Here is a 19757-nt window from a genome sequence, read left to right as displayed (position 1 = left end):
CCTCGACTTTCTCTTGAACCCGAGCCCTAGGGGCGTGTTTGAATCGGGAGTATCCACACGAAGGCTTCAAACAGCGCGCTCTTCCTTCCTAGCCACGGTCTACCCAGGAGTAAGCCCCACTGAGTTTGGAGAGGCTTGCTTCTCGGGGAAGGGGAGCTAGCATCGCAGACTTCTTCCCCCAAAGTGGCGTGCTTGTAGCAACACGCGTCATTAAAAGCTCATGGCTTCCCCCAAAGGTGCCAGTTCTCACCGTGAAATAGTTACAGTAAGTGCCACACTTTTAACATATGGGTACTGCGTACCCTTGAGTACCCCCAGAAAAAGCACTTATTATTATTATTATTATTGGTGTTTAGATCTGGCCTTTTATCCCCAGCATTCAAGGTGGCCTCCAAACATTTGCAAACAACCTTATAAAATACAAAGTAAAAAAAGCAAACTAAACTGATTGACATCTGATGCCCTTTTAAAATGTGTCGCAGAAGGGGAGATTATTGGGTTGTCTCTCTTTTTGTCTTTATTACGTATCTTGTGTTTTTTATATTGTGATTTTATGTTGTGAACCGCCCTGAGATCTACAGGTATAGGGTGGTATACAAATTAAATTAAAAAATAGATAGAGAAAAGCTATAATTACAACACATCAGAACGCATTGGCAATTAAAATGCAGTGTGATCTTGACAGCGGCCTTAATTTTCAAGGGCTGGGCTGTACAGGAAGGTTTTATCCTACCTACGCTGTGGGTTAAACCACAGAGACTAGGACTTGCTGATCAAAAGGTCGGCGGTTTGAATCCCCGCGACGGGGTGGGGGGGGGGAGATGAGTGTGGCAACCCCAAAGTCGGCCACGACTGGACCTAATGGTCAGGGGTCCCTTTACCTTTACAGAAGGGATAACAAGGAGGGGACCAGTCTGGCCTCTCTCGGGAGGGAATTCCATAACATGGGAGCAGCCGCTAACCATTGATGGATAAGCACAGAAGGCTTTTGCCTTACTTCTGAGTAACTGCTACTCAACCCCCACACAAATGGGGAGCATGAGAAGATCTTCACTCTGGGTAACCATTAAAGGAAATGTTTCTCTGAGCATGCCTTTCCTTTACCATAATACAGGGGTGTGGAACTTAAAGCCCTGGGGGGGGGGCAAATGCAGCCCTCCAGTCCTCTCTATCCGGCCCTTGAAACACTCCCCAGTCCACACCCCTCCTACCAAGGCCACACCCCTCCCCAGTCCTCTTTTGCACCCTGACTAAAATTTGCATTCATTTTGCCTCTGGGCCAACCCCTATTCCTTTCAAAGAGCTACCGGTACAATTTCAGCCTCGCCTGGGAACAGCAATGGGTCATTAAACCATTTTGGGAAGTGTAGCTCTGGGAGAGGAGCAGGGTGCCTCCTAACGGCTCTCAGCAACCTTAACGAACTATAGTTCCCAGGATTTGTGGGGAAGCCATGAGTGTGAAGTGATATGGTGATGCTTTAAATGTACAGAGCAGAGAGGGCCTTGGTGTGTCAACATTCTTAGCTTCTACCTGCTTTTTTGTGTATTACCAAAAGAAGGAGCATCTCTCTTTATACAACTCCCCCCCCCCTTGCACAACACAACACACACACGCAGAAGCCATTGGATAGCTCAGTTGGTTAGAACGTGATGCTGATAATACCAAGGCTGTAGGTTTGATCCCCATATGGGATTCACATTTTCCTGCATTGCCAGGGGTTGGACTAGATCATGGGGAAGCAAACAAAGGCCCGGGGGCCGTATTCAGCCCAGTAGCCTTCTAAATCCAGCCCACGGACGGTCCGGGAATCAGCATGTTTTTACGTGAGTAGAATGCGCCCTTTTATTTAAAATGCACCTCTGGCTTATTTGTGGGGCATAGGAATTCGTTGTTGTTTTTTTCCAAAATATAGTCCGGCCCCCCACAAGGTCTGAGGGACAGTGGACCGGCCCCCTGCTGAAAAAGTTTGCTGACTCCTGGACTAGATGATACTCAGGGTCCCTTCCAACTCTGCAATTCTATGATTCTACATTATGGACAGGCCTTCTCTGACATTGGGTTGCATTTATCCTTTATTTTCATTCATTTATTGATTACATTTATATCTTTCCTCCAAGGACCTCAGGGCGGCACAGATGGTCCCTCTTCCTCCCCATTTGATCCTCACAACAACTCTGTGAGGTAGGCTAGGCTGAGAGTAAGTGACTTTTCCAAGATCACCCAGGGAACATCCTGGGTAGGGTGGCCATACTGTATTCCCCAAAGTGAAAATCCAGACAAAGTTGTTGCGGTTTTTGGGGTGCTTTTTATTTTTAAAGCATTTTTTTTAAAAAAAAGACCAACTTTCCATATGTCTGGGTTTTCCTGGACATTTTGCCAATTCAGCGAAAACCCGCCCGGATGCCGTTTTGAGAGCCCAATTCCTGGAAATGTCCAGAAAACCCAAACATATGGCAGCCTTAATCATGCGTCTAGTAGGGAATTTGAACCCTGGACTCCCAGATCTTAGTCCAACACTCTGACCACTTCACCACACTGTCTCTGACTGTACAGCTACGGTCTACTCAAGACCGAACCTATTGCTGTTAATGGACCCAAGTTAGTCATGTTCCTTCGTTTCAGCATGTCTCCCTCCAAGTAGGGCTAACATTGGACGCAACCCCTTCATTTTAACAATAACCATTCATTTTTGCCCCCTGTTCAGCCAAGCACAAGTCGAAAGACAGACGCTGACGTCAAGGAGGCTCTCTTGTGTTTGCAGAGGAGCGAAGGATCCAAACCAGAGGAAACAAGAAGAGATTGATTTGGTTGGGGGGAGAGGGAGAGACATGCATCCTGTCCCTTTTTGCCAAGGGAGGTGAGATCCAGCTCTGAGGCTGCAGCAGATGGGCCTCTGTTCCTGTTTGAGGCAGAGAACTCAATCTCGGGGGCACCCTTGGCTCAGAAAAGAGGCGGATTTGCCCAGGCAGCCAGCCAGCACATTCCTTTGTGGCTATTGCCTCATTATATTTCCCTTGCAAAAAATAGTGCCTCCGCAATGATCTCATTCGAAGGGGACACCAGAACACCATTCCATCACATTCTGGGCAGGAGTCTGTGTGCGCACACACACACACGCACACACGGGAGGAAGGGAGGGAGAAAGCCTCTTTTACAACGCTGTTGCTCGGATCGGCCGCTGCAGAGGGAGCCAGAGTGGGTGGACTACAGCTCTCCAGAAGCTCTCAAACCCTCCAAAAGGATATTGTAGAGTTGGGAAAGGTTCATAAGTGATCCAGGGGACAGAGCAGAAGAAAGGTGGCAGCGTTTGGGGCTTTTTTGCAGCTGGATAGCTCAGTTGGTTGGGACACGGGTGGCGCTGTGAGTTAAACCACAGAGCCTAGGACTTGCTGATCAAAAGGTTGGTGGTTCAAATCCCCACTCAACGGGTGAGCTCCCATTGCTCAGTCCCTGCTCCTGCCAACCTAGCAGTTCGAAAGCACGTCAAAGTGCAAGTAGATAAATAGGTACCACTCTGGCAGGAAGTTAAACGGCGTTTCCGTGTGCTGCTCTGGTTCGCCAGAAGCGGCTTAGTCATTCTGGCCACATGACCCGGAAGATGTACGCCGGCTCCCTCGGCCAATAAAGCGAGATGAGCGCTGCAACCCCAGAGTCAGTCACGACTGGACCAAATGGTCAGGGGTCCCTTTACCTTTACCTTTAGCTCAGTTGGTTAGAATAGGGTTGCCGTCTTTCAAACAGTGAAAAGTTTGAAATATGGCAACCCTACGAAATACGGCAACCCGGGCAGAAAAGTTGTTCAGCTTTTTTCTTTTGTAGTTCTGCCCAACGTTGTTGAGCTTTCTTGGCAAAATCGCAATTTTTTTTTGCTGTTTTCCAGCAATTTTTGTGGAAGGTCAGCAAAAACGCTACTGCCGACATTGGACATTTTTACCAATTTCCACCCGGACACTGCTGCCGACTGCAATATTCCAGACTGAAGAAATCCCAGACATACGGTAACCCTAGGTTAGAGCGTGGTGCTGCTAACACCAAGGCTTCAGGTTCGAGCCCCATAAGAGACAAGATGCATTGCAGTGGGGTGGACTCCCTTCCAGGTCAATGATTCTTTGATTCAGGGACTGAATCCGCAACAACCTCTGCTGGCAAACGTCTTGCTGGAAGAGAAAAGGCAAGTAAGAAGTTTATAGGAAGATAGAGAAAGTAGAGAAAAGTTTGTCTCCCTCTTTCTTCCAATGAAGCTGAATGTTGGAAGATTTAGGACAGATAAAGTCCTCCTTTGCACAGCGCACACTCGTATCATACTGTAAAACCTTTTATTGGCATCACATGCAACATCCAAAACAAATCAATACAGAATTACCACTTCCCCAGCGGCACAAAACATTTGCTAAAAGAAAGGAGGCAGAGACCCCTGCATTCAAGGATACGAGTCAATGAGCACACTCTGTCTCTTTTCCAAAGTTTGGTGAATTCTGACCGTGTGATCCGTTTGTTCTCGACAGAGAAAGGTGATCTTTCCCCTGTTGTTGGAGTCACCCGGTTTGACAAATTTATCGACATTTAATAACTGAACTGCCCCACTTGCACTTGCATAGGTCACCTAAGAAGAGGGGGATTGGCGATTGGACTGTCAAAGAAACCATAGCAATTAAAACCGAGGTTAGGAGAATCTATAGAGAGTTCAGAGAGACGGGCAGCCTGATATCTACTTCTCCAGATCCCGACAACTCAGGGAAACTATCCAGCTCAGTCGGACAAGATATAATCAGCGCATACTCGAAGCATAGCTGTCAACCTTCCCTTTTTTTGTGAGAAATTCAATAATTCCAGCACCGCTTCCTGCTGCTATCCCGGATTGTTAGATATCCCGTAGACTGTCCCCGGGACAGGTGAGGCTGCTGATCCCTTATTTTCGAGGCTGCTGATGCCTTATTTTCAAATCTGAAAGTTGACAGCTACGACTCGAACTACGGAACTCCCTGCCACAGGAGGTAGTGCTGGCCACCAACTTGGAAGGCTTTCAAAGAGGATTGGGCAAATTCATGGCCACTAGCCATGATGGCTACGCTCTGCCACCACAGCGGAGGCAGCGATGCTTCTGAAAGACAGGGCTTTTTATGCGAATGTGCAAAGACCCCAGGAGCCGACTGGTTTTTTTGTGGGAAGTGGCGTGAGGCTTGGATCCAAAACCCAGCCCGCGCCACACTCTCTCTGAAACGGGTTGCTATGGAAAGACAACAAGGCTTCTGGAGGCAGGGGAGGGGGGGAACCCTCGCTCTGTAATTTAGAGGGAATCCAGAAAGGAATATTCCTCCAATTCCCGTTTCATGAGGAAATATTTGGATCGGGGCCCTGTCTGGCCACAAAAGCCTGGCTCGAGTTTGTCTCTGCGGCCTGATGAGGCTCCCCCAGGCAAGAGGAGAAGCGGAGGGAAGGCCCACCTGGGCGCAACTAGGCCCCGTTGTTATGGCGGCAGGGGAAACAAAGTGTAAACACAGCTTGGCCTGTCGCGGCCCGGCTGAGGGATTGGCCTCCGCTCAGGGGACAACCGTCTTGGCCAACTTTCTGGGGAGGGGAGCTTCTTGCAGGTCCTGCCCCAGCCACCGACAGCTGCGTCTCCCTATTTCACAAAGGGCTGAAACACATTTGTGTGTGTGTCAAGGGCGAAATCAACGGGCACAACTAAGTTTATTCATTTCCATGGGTCTGCTCTGAGTAGGCTGGCCATCGCACACGGAGAACACTGAATTCACATTAAATTGAATTAATCAGCGGCAGAACCGAAAGTTTGAAAGGCAAAAGCTGCCCTGAGTAGCTGGGGCATCCCAGCTGGATGGGCAGGGTACAAATAAATATATGATTATGATTTGGACAGAATGCAAACAGAGAGGGAGATTTCTTGGGGCAGGGAGTTCCACAGGTGGCTTGTGCTTTTTGCCGACCCACAAACCACTGGGAAGTCTTCCCATCCAAGGGAGCTCTGCTCAGTAATAGAGCATCTCAAGACCCCTGAGTTGGTGCTGGAGAACCTTCTGTTCCTATTTCAACCAACCCTTTATTTGGGACCACGAGGACTGGAATCTTGATTTATTTTTAGCAGGCTTGTACAGTAGCTCAATGGTAGAGTTATGTTGTTGTTGTTGTTTAGTCGTTTAGTCGTATCCAACTCTTCGTGACCCCATGGACCAGAGCACACCAGGCACTCCTGTCTTCCACTGCCTCCCGCAGTTTGGTCAAACTCATGTTGGTAGCTTCGAGAACACTGTCCCACCACCTTGTCCTCTGTCATTCCCTTCTCCTTGTGCCATCCATCTTTCCCAGCATCAGGGTCTTTTCCAGGGAGTCTTCTCTTCTCATGAGGTGGCCAAAGTATTGGAGCCTCAGCTTCAGGATCTGTCCTTCCAGTGAGCACTCAGGGCTGGTTTCCTTCAGAATGGAGAGGTTTGATCTTCTTGCAGTCCATGGGACTCTCAAGAGTCTCCTCCAGCACCATAATTCAAAAGCATCCATTCTTCGGCGATCAGCCTTCTTATAGTCCCCTACATCTCCAGGTAGGGCTCGGAGAAACCCACCACCTGAAAGCCTGGACAGCTGCTGCCAGTCAGTGTTGCGAATACTGATCTAGATGGACCAAATGGACTGACTTCCTGTGTTCCTATGTTCCTAAGATAACTGTGTCCCATATTGATGGCTGTGTCTGTGTGCAGGAATAACATCTGGGCTTCCTGCTTCAATTGGGTCCTGCAAGGGATGCTCTCGTTTTCAGCCACAGAAAAATGTGCCTTGCGGGGAGACTTCTTCCCAGAATATGTATTCCCTGCCCACCCCCCGCCGCCTCTGAAAAATGGGAAGGGGATTCCCTTCATCCCTAGGACATGCCACGTGCCCGCAATCCTGCTGCTCGCTGGGTGGAGAGAGGGATCTGGGCCAAACCTCAACAGCAGTAAAAAAAAAAGCACCCCTCTCCAGCTCCTGGGAGCCGACCCAAGTCTTGGAAGAAAAACAATGAGGTCATCTTGGAAGCGCTGTGCAAGACAAGAGCCCAGACCTTTAAGGATCCATCGGAGGAGAGAGAGGGTGGTGGGGCAAAGGGGGAGCAGAGATGGGACAGTCCTGTCTACACAGGCTAGGGAGGAGGAGGAGGAAGATTTATTTCATTTAGGAACTGCTTCCCATGAGGCATCCCATTACAAAGAATATGCTGGGAGCATCAGGCCGGAAACAATATGAGCAGCTGGAATGGTGTGTGTGTGTGTATGTTTGTGAAGGAGACACTGAATTGGTGCCAAAGTGTCCTTTCTGCATTGACTCATCTGCCATAAAACCCAAGAGCGTTGTCACTGGCAATTTGGGATATATTCTAGGCGAATCTATCCATTTCGGTTTTCTCCAGTTTTTCGTTTTTCTGATCTATTCAGTTTTCCACATCAGTCTGCAGTTTATTTATTTATTTATAATGCATTTTAGCTGGGTAGCTCAGTTGGTTACAGCGTATTGCTGACAACACCGAGGTTGCAGGTTCGATCCCAGACAGCTGCAAATTCCTGCATTGCAAGGACTTGGACTAGAATGATCCTCAGGGTCTCTTCCAGCTCTAGGTTTCTATGAGATAACAGCACGTTAGTGTGAATTTCTCCCAACGGACACATTCTTGTATGCAATTTCGCCTGATAGACACATTTTTTTTTTTTTTGCAAAGCCATTTCCCCTAATATGATGCAATGCCTTATTGTGTGTCATTTTCTCTCACATAGGGTTTCAACACACGCTTTACCAAAACATGCATTTTTGTAACCATGACTTGGCTGGGGAACCACGTTGCAGAAATTCAGAGAAGTGAAAATTTTGAAAGATGGCTTTGTTTTGGTTTGTGCGTTCTTTCTGAAAGGGCTAATTAGGTAGGTTTGCTTTTCAATGCAAACTGGATCCAATTTTTCTTCCATCTCCAGCTGTGCATCCCCAGTTCAGGCCGGCCTTCACGGATCTTGCCATTGCACTCGTGAGCCAAGCACAACCATGTACTCTCCTGCAAGTCATGCATTGCTGGGCTGTTTCTGAGGGAAGGTTGCCAGCTGGTAGTGATGTCCACCCCAAGCTTTCAAGGGATCTTGCCCCATATTTCTTCCTGTTAATGGGAAGGAGAGCACATCCTAGGCACAGGCAAGTTTCTCACTCGATCCCTGATATCCACTGGACATCCATTCAGGACAGATAAGAGAAAGGACTTATTTATTCAAGTTATAATTAAATGATGGAATTCACTGCCACAGTGAGGCACAGCTTTGAAAGAGGGCTAGAGCATGGGTAGGCAAACTAAGGCCCAGGGGCCGGATGCGGCCCAGTCGCCTTCTAAATCCGGCCCGTGGACGTTCTGGGAATCACATGTTTTTACACAAGTATAATGTGTCCTTTTATTTAAAATGCATCTCTGGGTTATTTGTGGGGCCTGCCTGGTGTTTTGACATGAGTAGAATGTGTGCTTTTATTTAAAATGCATTTCTGGGTTGTTTGTGGGGCATAGGAATTTGTTCATTTCCCCCCCAAAATATAGTCCGGCCCACCACAAGGTCTAAGGGACAGTGGACCGGTCCCCTGCTGAAAAAGTTTGCTCACCCCTGGGCTAGAGGAATTCATGGAGAATATAACCACAATGGCTGTGTTCCAGCTCTACTCTTGGTGGGGTACTAAGGTGCCTCTGAATATCAGTGGCTGGGAACCACAAGTACAGAGGGGATTATTGCACCCAGGTCTTCCTAGCTGTGGTGTTCCCATAGGCACCAAGTTGGCCCCTGGGAGAACAGGATGCTGGGCAAGTCGGGCCTTTGATCTGGTCCAGGACGACTCTTTTTAAGTTCATGGGTGGCGCTGTGGGTTAAACCACAGAGCCTAGGACTTGCTGATCAGAAGGTCGGCGGTCCGAATCCCTGTGACGGGGTGAGCTCCCGTTGTTCGGTCCCTGCTCCTGCCAACCTAGCAGTTCGAAAGCACATCAAAGTGCAAATAGATAAATAGGTACCACTCTGGCGGGAAGGTAAATGGCGTTTCCGTGCGCTGCTCTGGTTCGCCAGAAGCGGCTTAGTCATGCTGGCCACATGACCTGGAAGCTGTACTTGGCTCCCTTATTGGCTCCCTTGGCCAATAAAGCGAGATGAGTGCCGCAACCCCAGAGTTGGCCACGACTGGACCTAACGGTCAGGTGTCCCTTTACCTATATTCTTAATAAATTCAAGAGTCAACACACCATCTTCAGAGGCAGCCTGCCTGTGAACATCACACCCTGCAGAAACAATAGCTTGGGTGGGGGGCAGCCATCTACCCCCCTCCAGTGGGTGCATCTGACTGGCCACCTTTTGAAAACAGAACCCCAGGCCTTTCCTGTTTGGTGCTTCTTCTGCAGTCCACCAGTGCCCTTCTGATAAAAGAATCGCCAGGGACTCGCTCACACTTTTCTCGTCTTGTGCCTCTAAAGCACGGGTCCGAGTGCTTTTCCGTTTCCCCCGGGGACAAGCAGAAGTGTGGAGGAGCCCCAATACATGTTCTGTCGTTTGGCTAGCAGCAGCTATTTGCCCTGAGGACCCTGGCAGAGAGCAGTCCTGAACTCCCTTCAGAAACTGGGTTTTGCCCCTCAAGCCCTTCCAAGTCTGGGGTTGGGCCAGGCAAAAGCTACGGTCAAGAATCATAGACACCGAGAGACAACAGGACTGCTCAAGGTGCCCCGACTATAAAATTGGAGAAATCAAGAGATATATAGCCACACCGGCAGCATATCTCTTCTTTCTCGTATCCAAAAATGCAAGAAGGGCTTTTACACTTGCCAGAAGCTCAGCTCTGCCCTTGCCGTTCCTAGAAGGAGCCTTTAAAAAAATCCCGTATGCTCAGAGACTTTGTGCCTGTTCATTGGGGGAGATAGGAAGCCCAGAGCACTTGTTCTTTAGATGTCCCCTTTATGTAGAGGCACGAAGTAAGACCATTGATCCCCTACTGGTGAGGTTCGCTGACCTCCCGGAAAAGCAGAAATTCGGCCTTTTCTTGTTAGGCAAAGATCATAAGACGACTTGGATGGTCACCAGATTCTGTGTACAGATCTGTAGGCGCAGACCATCTCCCGACTCAAACTAGTTTGTTAAGAAAATCCCCAAACTTGGTTCCATGGGTGACTCTGGGTCAGCTCCCTGCAGCAGTTTACGGTATCTTAAAGTTTTAAGTGTCTATATGCTTATCGCATTTACAAATTTTAAATTTATTGTTGTACATTGTTTTAATTGTTTTCTTTCTGTGACTGTACCCCCAAGTGCGTTTTATAAGCTGGTCTCCGACCATAATAAATTATCTCTCTATCTATCTGTCTTGAGGACCAAGAACTGAGCCTCCAGGATCAGGGGCAGTCTACCTCATTACCAGTTACCGGGCACAACGACAGCAGAGGGGCATATTCTGCTGCCCCTGTCGCAGGATTATGCTCTTTATTTGGCTTGGCCACCGGATGAAAAGCCCACGCTGGACTGGAGGGGCCCCTCTTTCGATCTGGTCCAGCCGAGTATCCTGCAGCTTTAAGAGCGATCCCCGGACGGAAAATTCCACCCCGTGCAGCTTTCTCCCCTCATTGCATCTTTTTGATGTGTGTTAGTGGGCGGGGGGAGCGCGCGCGAGAGAAGCCACATCAGATGGAAACCCGCGACGGCAAGCGACTCCTTAAAGGGACAGGAGCCCGGACGCCGCGACTTGGTGCGCGTTGAGGACAGGCGAGGTCCTGTAGTCGTGCTCCCTTTTCCTTTTCCCTTTTGGGAGGGCGAGCAGAGCATCCCCACCCCGCCCTGTTCCCCCCGATCCGTGCCCCCCACCCCGCCCGGAAACCTGCTCCGATCCGCGGGCGCGGAGGCAGGGAGGGCTCGGCTCGGATCGTGGAAGAGGCAGCGCTTCTTCGGCCGCGCCGTTGCAAGCGAGCCTCGGCTGCCGCCGCTGCCCTTTGTCCCTGCGGCGGCGCCGCCCCTTCCTCGGAGCGCCCCCGCCGGCCGGCCGCCCGTCCACGCCCCGCTCCTCCTCCTGCGCCTGGAAGCTGCGAGGATGGAGCGGCTCCTGCGAAGACCCCCGGCCGCCCTCCGCCGCCTCCCGCTCCTCCTTCTCCTCCTCCTGGGCGCAGCGGGCGCAGCCAGGCAGGGGCTGCAAGGTAAGCGGGCGGCGGGGACGGCGCGCTCGGTCCAAGCCCAGCCGAAGTCCCGGGTTCGGTCCCCGAAGGGCTCGCTCGTCCGGAAGCGCTGCCCGAGTTCTGCTTTAGGGGCAGAAGGTGCCGGGTTCGACCACGGGGAGGGGTTGCTGGAGAGATGCTGCCGGTCAGTGTCGACCAGGCGGACCCAGTGCTCTGATTGCTGCCGGTCAGTGTTGGCAGCGCGGAGCTAGATGGATGGAGTGAGTGTTGGTGACGCCAAGCTAGGGGGACCCGATGGTCCGATTGCTGCCCAGTGCTATGATTGCTGCCGGTCAGGGTCAGCAATCCTGAGCTAGACAGACTCAGTGGTCTTTTTTGCTGCTGGTCAGTGTTGGCAGCATGAGGCTAGTCAGTGGTGGCCATGCCAAGCTAGGTGGACCCAATGGTCCAATTGCTGCCAGTCAGTGTCGACAGTCCTGAGTTTGATGGACCAAGTGGTCTGACTTGTATATGAGACAATCTGTTTAAATCAGACAATCTGTTTAAATGCAAAAATGGTCCTTTTCTAAACGTAGAGCAAGCTTCTGGTCCTCATGGCTGCTTTAAATCTCAAGAGAGGGCACTGATCCAACTGGCTCAATACTGTCGACCTTCTATCCAAAACCAGGAGGTCTGGATTCTTGCTTCACATTTCTGGGAAGAACACCACCTAACAGCAAAGCATGTGGTTTGAATTCAGAATGTCCCAGGTTCCGTCTCATGTTGGGAGGCTGATTTAAACAGCAGCAGCGGACGCTGCTCCACCTAGCAGGTCTCTTTTCCTGCCTCACCTGTCAATTGCCATCAGGGACTGAACCCTCTGCATGCAAAGAAGATGCTCTGCTTCTGAGCTATAGTCCTTCCCTTAAATCTAAACTAAGATTCCAGTTCTCATGACTCTGGATTAAGGGCTGATTTCAGCAAGATGTTTCCTTGCAGCCACACTCTTAGTCCAGCTAGCTTGGACAGGGAGTCTCCAGGGTTTGGGAGGCGGGACGACGGCATTCTCAGCCCTGCCAGGGATTGAACGTAAGACCTTTCGCCTGCAAAGCAGATGGTGCAACTCTGAGTAAGAGAAGGAAGGGAAGATGGCAAGGAGGACAGCAATTTAACCCTCCCTCTCCCCAAGTCACTATGGCCATCTCTAATCTCATGACACACACGTTGGGATCTGCTTTTTAAATCATCTTTCTATCCCCTCTCTTGCCAACGTAGCAGTCTGAAAGCACGTCAAAGTAGATAAATAGGTACCACTCCGGCAGGAAGGTAAATAGTGTTTCCGTGCGCTGCTCTGGTTCGCCAGAAGCGGCTTAGTCATGCTGGCCACATGACCCGGAAGCTGTACGCCGGCTCCCTCGGCCAATAAAGAGAGATGAGCGCCGCAACCGCAGAGTCGGTCACGACTGGACCCAACTCTCTCGAGTTAGACATTCTAAACATTTAAGGTTCCCTGGCTGTCAATGTAAAGAAATAGTTTAGTATCAATAAATAAAGCAATATATTGGTGCTGGTGTTCTTAGTTCTGCAAATCTAGCAAGTGATCAAAATATGAAGAGTGGTGGTGGTGAAGTAGAGGGGGACTGAGATAAAATTGTAAGTTTAAGAGTTCAGCGCTTCAAATGTTGTGGGGGGGATGCCACATTTTTGAATGCTGCCCTGCATTAACACCATCTTTCCCCTGCATGGAGAAAGCCAGCTCCAAAGGCAAGGCGTTGGTCTCCTAGGACACATCTCCCTGATGAGCTGTGTTTCTGCTTGCGGGGATTTGTTGTCATCTTAATGTGGAGGAGCATTCGGAAGTGGTGCTTCCCACCTATAGCCTGAAGCGGTACAGACCATTCGACCAGGGTCTACAGATAACCAAAATAAAGCAATAGAATGGACTGTATCACTCCAGGAAGCTTCTCCCTCCACATACAAAAAACAATTGAGCTCTCTGCAAGGAGAAATGTAGCACTTCAGGGAGAGCAGTGGGCAGGGAGCTTTTTACAGAGAGGAGCATTTGCCTGTGTTGTGGAGGGGTGGAATAAAACCTCCCCTTCACTTGGAGTCCAAGTGGCACAGTCCATTCCGATGCTTTGTCCGGATGCAGGTGTGAACAGAGGATGAATCAAGCCCCTGATTTGCATGCGGAAGGTCTCAGGTTCAATCCCCACCATCTCCAGGTAGGACTGGGAGAAAGACACCGTCTGAACTCCTGGAAAGCTGCTGCCAGTCAGTGTAGGCAACACTAGCCATAATAATAATAATAATAATAGTAATAATAATTTATTATTTATATCCTGCCCATCTGGCTGGGCTTCCCCAGCCACTCTGGGCGGCTTCCAAAAAAATATTAAAATACCGTAATACATCAAACATTAAAAGCTTCCCTAAACAGGGCTGCCTTCAGATGTCTTCTAAAAGTCTGGTAGTTGTTGTTCTCTTTGACATCTGGTGGGAGGGTGTTCCACAGGGCAGGTGCCACTACCGAGAAGGCCCTCTGCCTGGTTCCCTGTAACTTGGCTTCTCGCAATGAGGGAACCGCCAGAAGGCCCTCAGCTCTGGACCTCAGTGTCCGGGCAGAATGATGGAGGTGGAGACGCTCCTTCAGGTATACTGGACCAAGGCCATTTAGGTCTTTAAAGGTCAGCACCAACACTTTGAATTGTGCTCAGAAACATACTGGGAGCCAATGTAGGTCTTTCAAGACCGGTGTTATATGGTCTCGGCGGCCGCTCCCAGTCACCCGTCTGGCTGCCGCATTCTGGATTAGTTGTAGATGGACCAGTAGTCTGATTCAGTGTAAGGCATCTTCCTATGGTTTTTTCCTCTTATGTTTAACTCTGTGACAAGGTTCTGTGCTGCTCAGACTGGCAGCCAACCCCCCCAAAAAACCAGGCAAGCTGTTAATCCATCCAGGGGCCAAATCGTCGCCAACGGCTGTAACATTCCTTTCCGTAGCAGCTGTCCAAATTAAGTGTTAACGGTATTCCTGGTTTTAGATATATATAGTTAATCTGTTTGTACTCAAAGTTCTGGGCAGGATCTGCCCCGACTTCTGTGCCAGGGAGTGGAATCCGAGGTTGTTCCAGGTGGACTCTTTATCAGACACCGCACACACCTTTGGGAGGTCTGGTCCAGGGCGGGTGGCGAGGCTGTGAATATGAACCTCTCCTCCTGCCCAGAAGGAGACCACAGAACCCCCGTAGATGCAAAGGCTTCTGTGTGCTTGAACGGAGACAGTGTGCTCAATCCATTCTTGTAAATAAATATCGGGCTGGAAGGCTGCAAACCGGAGGCCTCCTTTTCCCAGGATTTGCAGTGCCTTCCATAAGCACACAAGGACAGCCGGCTGGACCAAGCCAAGGGCCCATCGACTCCATCTAGGACCAGGCCGACCAGGACCTGAGCACAAGAACACTCTGCCCACTTGCGACTCCCTGCAACGGGCACCTGGAGGCAGAATGCATCTGACAGTAGAGGTAGAATGTAGCTGTCATGGCTAGTAGCCATGGACAGCCTTTTCCTCCAAGAATTTGTCCTCTTAAAGCCATCCAAGGGATGCGGGTGGCGCTGTGGGTTAAACCACAGAGCCTAGGACTCACCGATCAGAAGGTCGGCGGTTCGAATCCCCGCGACGGGGTGAGCTCCCGTTGCTCGGTCCCTGCTCCTGCCAACCTACCAGTTCAAAAGCACATCAAAGTGCAAGTAGAGAAATAGGTACCGCTCCGGCGGGAAGGTAAACGGCATTTCCACGCACTGCTCTGGTTCGCCAGAAGCGGCTTAGCCATGCTGGCCACATGACCCGGAAGCTGTACGCCGGCTCCCTCGGACAATAAAGCGAGATGAGCGCCGCAACCCCAGAGTCGGTCACGACTGGACCTAATGGTCAGGGGTCCCTTTACCTTTTTTAAAGCCATCCAAGCTGGTGGCCATCTATGCCTCTTGTGGGAGTGAGTTCCGCAGTTTAACAAAGAAATACTTTCTTTTATCTGTTCCAACAATCAGCTTCATTGCAGTGGTGTAGCATGGGTTGCTAGTGCCCGGGGCAGCGTGTGTGGGAGGGAGGGAAACGGAGGCATTCAATGGCCCTGAAGCTGCAGAGATAAGAAAAGAAGAGTCGTTCCATTGTGTGAAGAGGTCAGTTCCTGGTTTGCACAGAGAAGCTGTTTTGAACGGAGCCCAGCGATGCAAGCGCGCAGCTATGTTGAAGCAGTACCGGGTGTCAAAATGTTGTGCCCCTAACAATTTTTCACCTGGGGAAGCCGTCCCTCTGGCCCCCACCCCACGCCCCACCACTGATTGGATATTCATGAGTTCTAGCGTTATAAGAAAGGGATAAAAACTTTTCCCTATCCAATTTCTCCATGCCGGGCATAATTTTTATAAACTTCTATCATGTCACCTTTTCTCTAAACTAAGAAGTCCCAAACACTTCAACCTTTCAGTCCATCCCCTTGGTAATTTTAATTTCGCTTCCCTGAACCTTTCCCAGCTAAACAATATCCTTTCTGGATTGAGACGGCAGGCGGCAGTATACTGAGTTGGAGAGAGGCAGGGCTCAGCAGCAGCAAAGTTGACACGGTGCAAACTCACCAGCAGAACTAGACTCCCTGCCAGTACGTTCCCACTGCGCTGACCTCCCTGCTACACCCACCTCCATCCTGGTATTATTCTGAAGTGACTCAGTTACAGGAAGGTTGGGTGAGTGGGCCAGTCCTGCCACATTGTCTGCTGCGGCTGCAAATGAAAGAGACATTCAGCTAGACACTCTCAAGGCAACACACCCTGCCTTTAAATTATAATAATTCCAATCATAAAAACAAAACACACACACACACACACAAGATTGCATTGCAGTGGATAATGTTTTGACGCAGGAACAAGCTGGATGGTTGCATTTTGTTCTGGAAATGCAGTAAATTATCCTGATGTGAAAGGAGGGTAGAGAAATCAAGGTAATTATGAAATAACAAACCCTCCAAGTGTCCCTATTTTCCAGGGACGTCCCTGATCTAGAGAAGCTGTCCCATTTTTAAATTTGATCCTGGAATGTCCCTCTTTTCCTTAAAGGTAAAGGTAAAGGGACCCCTGACTGTTAGGTCCAGTCATGAGCGACTCTGGGGTTGCGGCGCTCATCTTGCTTTACTGGCCGAGGGAGCTGGCTACAGCTTCCGGGTCATGTGGCCAGCATGACTGAGCCGCTTCTGGTGAACCAGAGCAGCGCACGGAAATGCCATTTACCTTCCTGCCGGAGTGGTACCTATTTATCTACTTGCACTGGCATGCTTTCGAACTGCTAGGTTGGCAGGAGCTGGGACCGAGCAACGGGAGCTCACCCCATCGCGGGGATTCGAACCGCCGACCTTCTGATTGGCAAGTCCTAGGCTCTGTGGTTTAACCCACAGCGCCACCCACGTCCCATCTTTTCCTTAGGACATCCCTATTTTCATTGGAGAAATGTTGGAGGGCATGGAGGCAATCCTGTATTGGGAAGGGTTTTAAAAAAATGTTTAATGTTTTATGATGTTTTTATATATGTTGGAAGCTGCCTAGAGTGGCTGGGGCAACTCAGGAAGATATGTGGGGTATAAATAGTAAAATCTTCATTATGGAATCGGACGTCCCTATTTTCATAGGAGAAATGTTGGAGGGTGTGGAATAAAATCCTAAAGTCAAGAAGACCTTACTTTTAGGTGGAGGGTTGGGAAAGGTTGAAACTCATCTAGCCTGCCACCTTGTGTGGAGATTAGGAGTTGCGCTTGGCTCTAAAAGCGCAGCATCTTTTCCTGAGCCAAACTTGCCCGCCGTCCTGCAGAACACTTGGAAATTGTCTGTGGCCTTCTTGGCTCGCATAGGCAGCTGCCTCTTACCATTGGTTAGTACTGACTGCACTGGCTGGCAGCAGCTCTCCAGGGTTTTAAAAAGGGAGTCTCTTCCAGCCCTACATAGAGATACTGGGACTTGAACCCAGGATCTTGTTCACACAGAGCAGAGATCCCACCACCAAGCTATGGCCCTTTCCTTAAATCAGGCATAGGCAAACTCGGCCCTCCAGATGTTTTGAGACTACAATTCCCATCACCCCTGGCCACTGGTCCAGTTAGCTAGGGATGATGGGAGTTGCAGTCCTAAAACATCTGGAGGGCTGAGTTTGCCTATGCCTGCCTTAAATAGACCGTAAGGTTCTAGTCCTCATGGTTCTCAGTTGGTTGGAGCGTGGTGCTGGAAGGTCAAGGTTGCAGATTCAAGTCCTATATGGGATGGCTGCATATTCCTGCATTGCGGGGGGCTGAACGAGATGACCCCCAACTCTACAAAGCCACTTCCGCCCTGCCAAAGGAGGTGGTGTTGCAGGCTTCATGTTCACGCCGCCACTACGTGCGCGGTGGTTGGCGCTCAGCCTCGGTGCAATTGAGGGAATCCTCAGCCGCATCACCCCCTGGACAGCCGATCGGCTGGCTCGGGGGGGGCGGGCATGGCCTGCCCTATTTATCACTGGCGCAGCCGGGGATCTCCCTCTTTTGCCGCCTCCAGCTGCTCCAGTTTCCCACCCTCCTGCCCTTTAAGGTTTTCGTCCTTGACCTTGCTATGGACCTCGCTTGGTCGCCATTAAGGGGCCTGGTAGGAATTTTTTCCACTTGGCAAATTGGCACCAGCCACTTGGTTTTTGCCTGCCTCGTAGCAAATTGTCACAACTTTCTTGGTATTGGTGGTTAGGCATTGGTATTGTTCTGAAGTTGGAAGAGGGGAGGAAGAGCCATCACCTGCCCCACATATTGAAGGGTAGTCCGATAAAGGATTCTGGGGGGCATGGCCCTGTCCGAAGCCTAGGGAGCTAAGGGCCTAAGGCACGCCCCCAAGTGGTGACCCTGGGGGAGTTCCTAGCATAGCTGTCAACCGTCCCTTATTTGGCGGGAAATTCCATTATTCCAGCGCCGTGTCCCGCTGCTGTCCCTTATTGATGATGTCCCTTAAATTTCCTGGGTTTCAAAGGAAGCAGCTCCTCTCCCTTCCTCCTTCCCTGCCGGCCAGGGAGGAGGGAGGCTCCAACTGTGTTGCTTGGCTGCGTTGCTCACCCAATAAGGAGTCTAAGAACGACTGGGGGCTGGAGCTTGCATGCCTTGTGCCGATCAAAGGGGACTGGCCTTTGCTCAGTGCTTCCCAGTGGAGAGGTGACGGTGGTTTTCCTTACTGCATCCCCTTTGCCGGGTTGCTGCGCTGTGGGAACCACCGGTTGAGGCTTCGTTTGGCTGCTGGCTGGGCTTTCTGCCCTTGGCTCAGAGGGGAATCAGAAAATCCCTTATTTTGGCTGCTGATCCCTTATTTTCGAAGCTGCTGGTCCCTTATTTTCAAATCTGTAAGTTGACAGCTATGGGAAGTTCCTAGTTGATGTGCATCAGCAGGACTCCCCCTACTGGTGGTCAACCCTTCAAGCGGACGGGCTTTTTGGACATAGTCGGTTAGGACCAATGCCTAAGCCAATACCGCTCATCACCTGTAACCAACAAAGTTGTGGCCTTATTTAGCCCATTAACCTTGATAATTGTGTCATGTGTCTTTATTTCCACTGGGGGGGGGGGACTCGCCACGCAATTCTATGATTCTATGAATCAGGCCGTTGGTCCATCTAACTCAGTATTGTCCACACTGACTGGCAGCAGCTCTCTCCAGGGTTTCAAGCAGCCCTGTGCGAAGCTGCCACCAGGGACTGAACCTCGGACATTCTGGATGCAAAGCAGATGTTCCCCCCATTGAGCTGCGAACGCACATCAGACAGGCAGAGGGAGAAAGTTCCACAACACAAACTCTTTTTCTTCTGTGACGGACAGCCAGTTCTGCCAATGCTTGACCTTTGCTCTCCCATTGCTCCTCCCCTAGTACTTGACCTCCTGTCGGTGACGGAGCCCAGGCATATGGCCAATGTGGCCGAGAAGATCCGCACGGAGCTGCTGACCGTCCATGACCTCTACCTGCTCTCCACCTTCCGCCTGCCCCCCAAGCAAGGTGGGGTGTTGTTTGGGGTTTACTACAAGAAGGACAACAGCCGCTGGCTTGAAGCCACGGTGGTGGGCAAGACCAACAAAGGTGAGTGAGAGCGAGGAGACCTAGGATCCGAACCCGCCACCCTGTCCAGGCGCCAGGGGAAAAGAAAAAGGCCCGGAATGTCTCAGGGCCCACCTGCACCGAGCATTTAAAGCAGCATTTGCCACTCTAAACAGCCACGGCTCCCCTCCCGCAAAGACCTCTGGGAACTGTAGTTTGTTAAAGGCGCCGGGAGTCATTCAGAGTCCCCCTGTTCCCCTCTGATTCCTGGAGTTGCCTGGGAAGAGAGATTGAGCGATAAGCCGCTCTGAGAATTGTAGGAGGGGGTCTCCTAAAAACTCTTAGCACCTATAACAAACTACAATTCCCAAGCTGGTTGGGTTTCTCTAAAAAAATTGCAAGCTGATTCCTAACTGTTACTCCAGCTGGGGGGGGGGAGTCCTGAGTTTAAGTACAGTGGTACGTCGTTTTATGAACAGTCCTGTTAACGAACTACAGTGGTACCTCGGGTTAAGTACTTAATTCTTTCCAGAGGTCCTT

At 50.4% G+C, this 19757-nt stretch overlaps 1 protein-coding gene across 2 annotated transcripts in view; it reads left to right on the top strand.

Annotated features, from left to right (window-relative positions):
- Positions 1–145: 145 nt before the first annotated feature.
- Positions 146–19757, top strand: part of THBS3 (thrombospondin 3) — a 49890-nt gene continuing 30278 nt past the window's right edge. Inside the window, exons 1-2 of one of the 2 annotated variants that reach the window (XM_081891387.1) lie at positions 146–265; positions 19053–19259. In XM_081891387.1, the coding sequence (XP_081747513.1) occupies positions 19088–19259 (172 nt within the window). In that variant the 5' untranslated portion in view covers positions 146–265; positions 19053–19087. Of the gene's footprint in view, positions 266–11023; positions 11172–19052; positions 19260–19757 lie in introns of those variants that run through there. The other variant, XM_081891386.1, reaches the window with a different exon arrangement.

The sequence above is a fragment of the Podarcis melisellensis genome, assembly GCF_964234715.1.
Source record: "Podarcis melisellensis genome assembly, chromosome: 16".
NCBI classification, from domain to species: Eukaryota; Metazoa; Chordata; class Lepidosauria; order Squamata; family Lacertidae; genus Podarcis; species Podarcis melisellensis.
The sequence above is the reverse complement of the archived record's forward strand: the minus strand, read 5'-3'. Positions and strand labels throughout refer to the sequence as shown.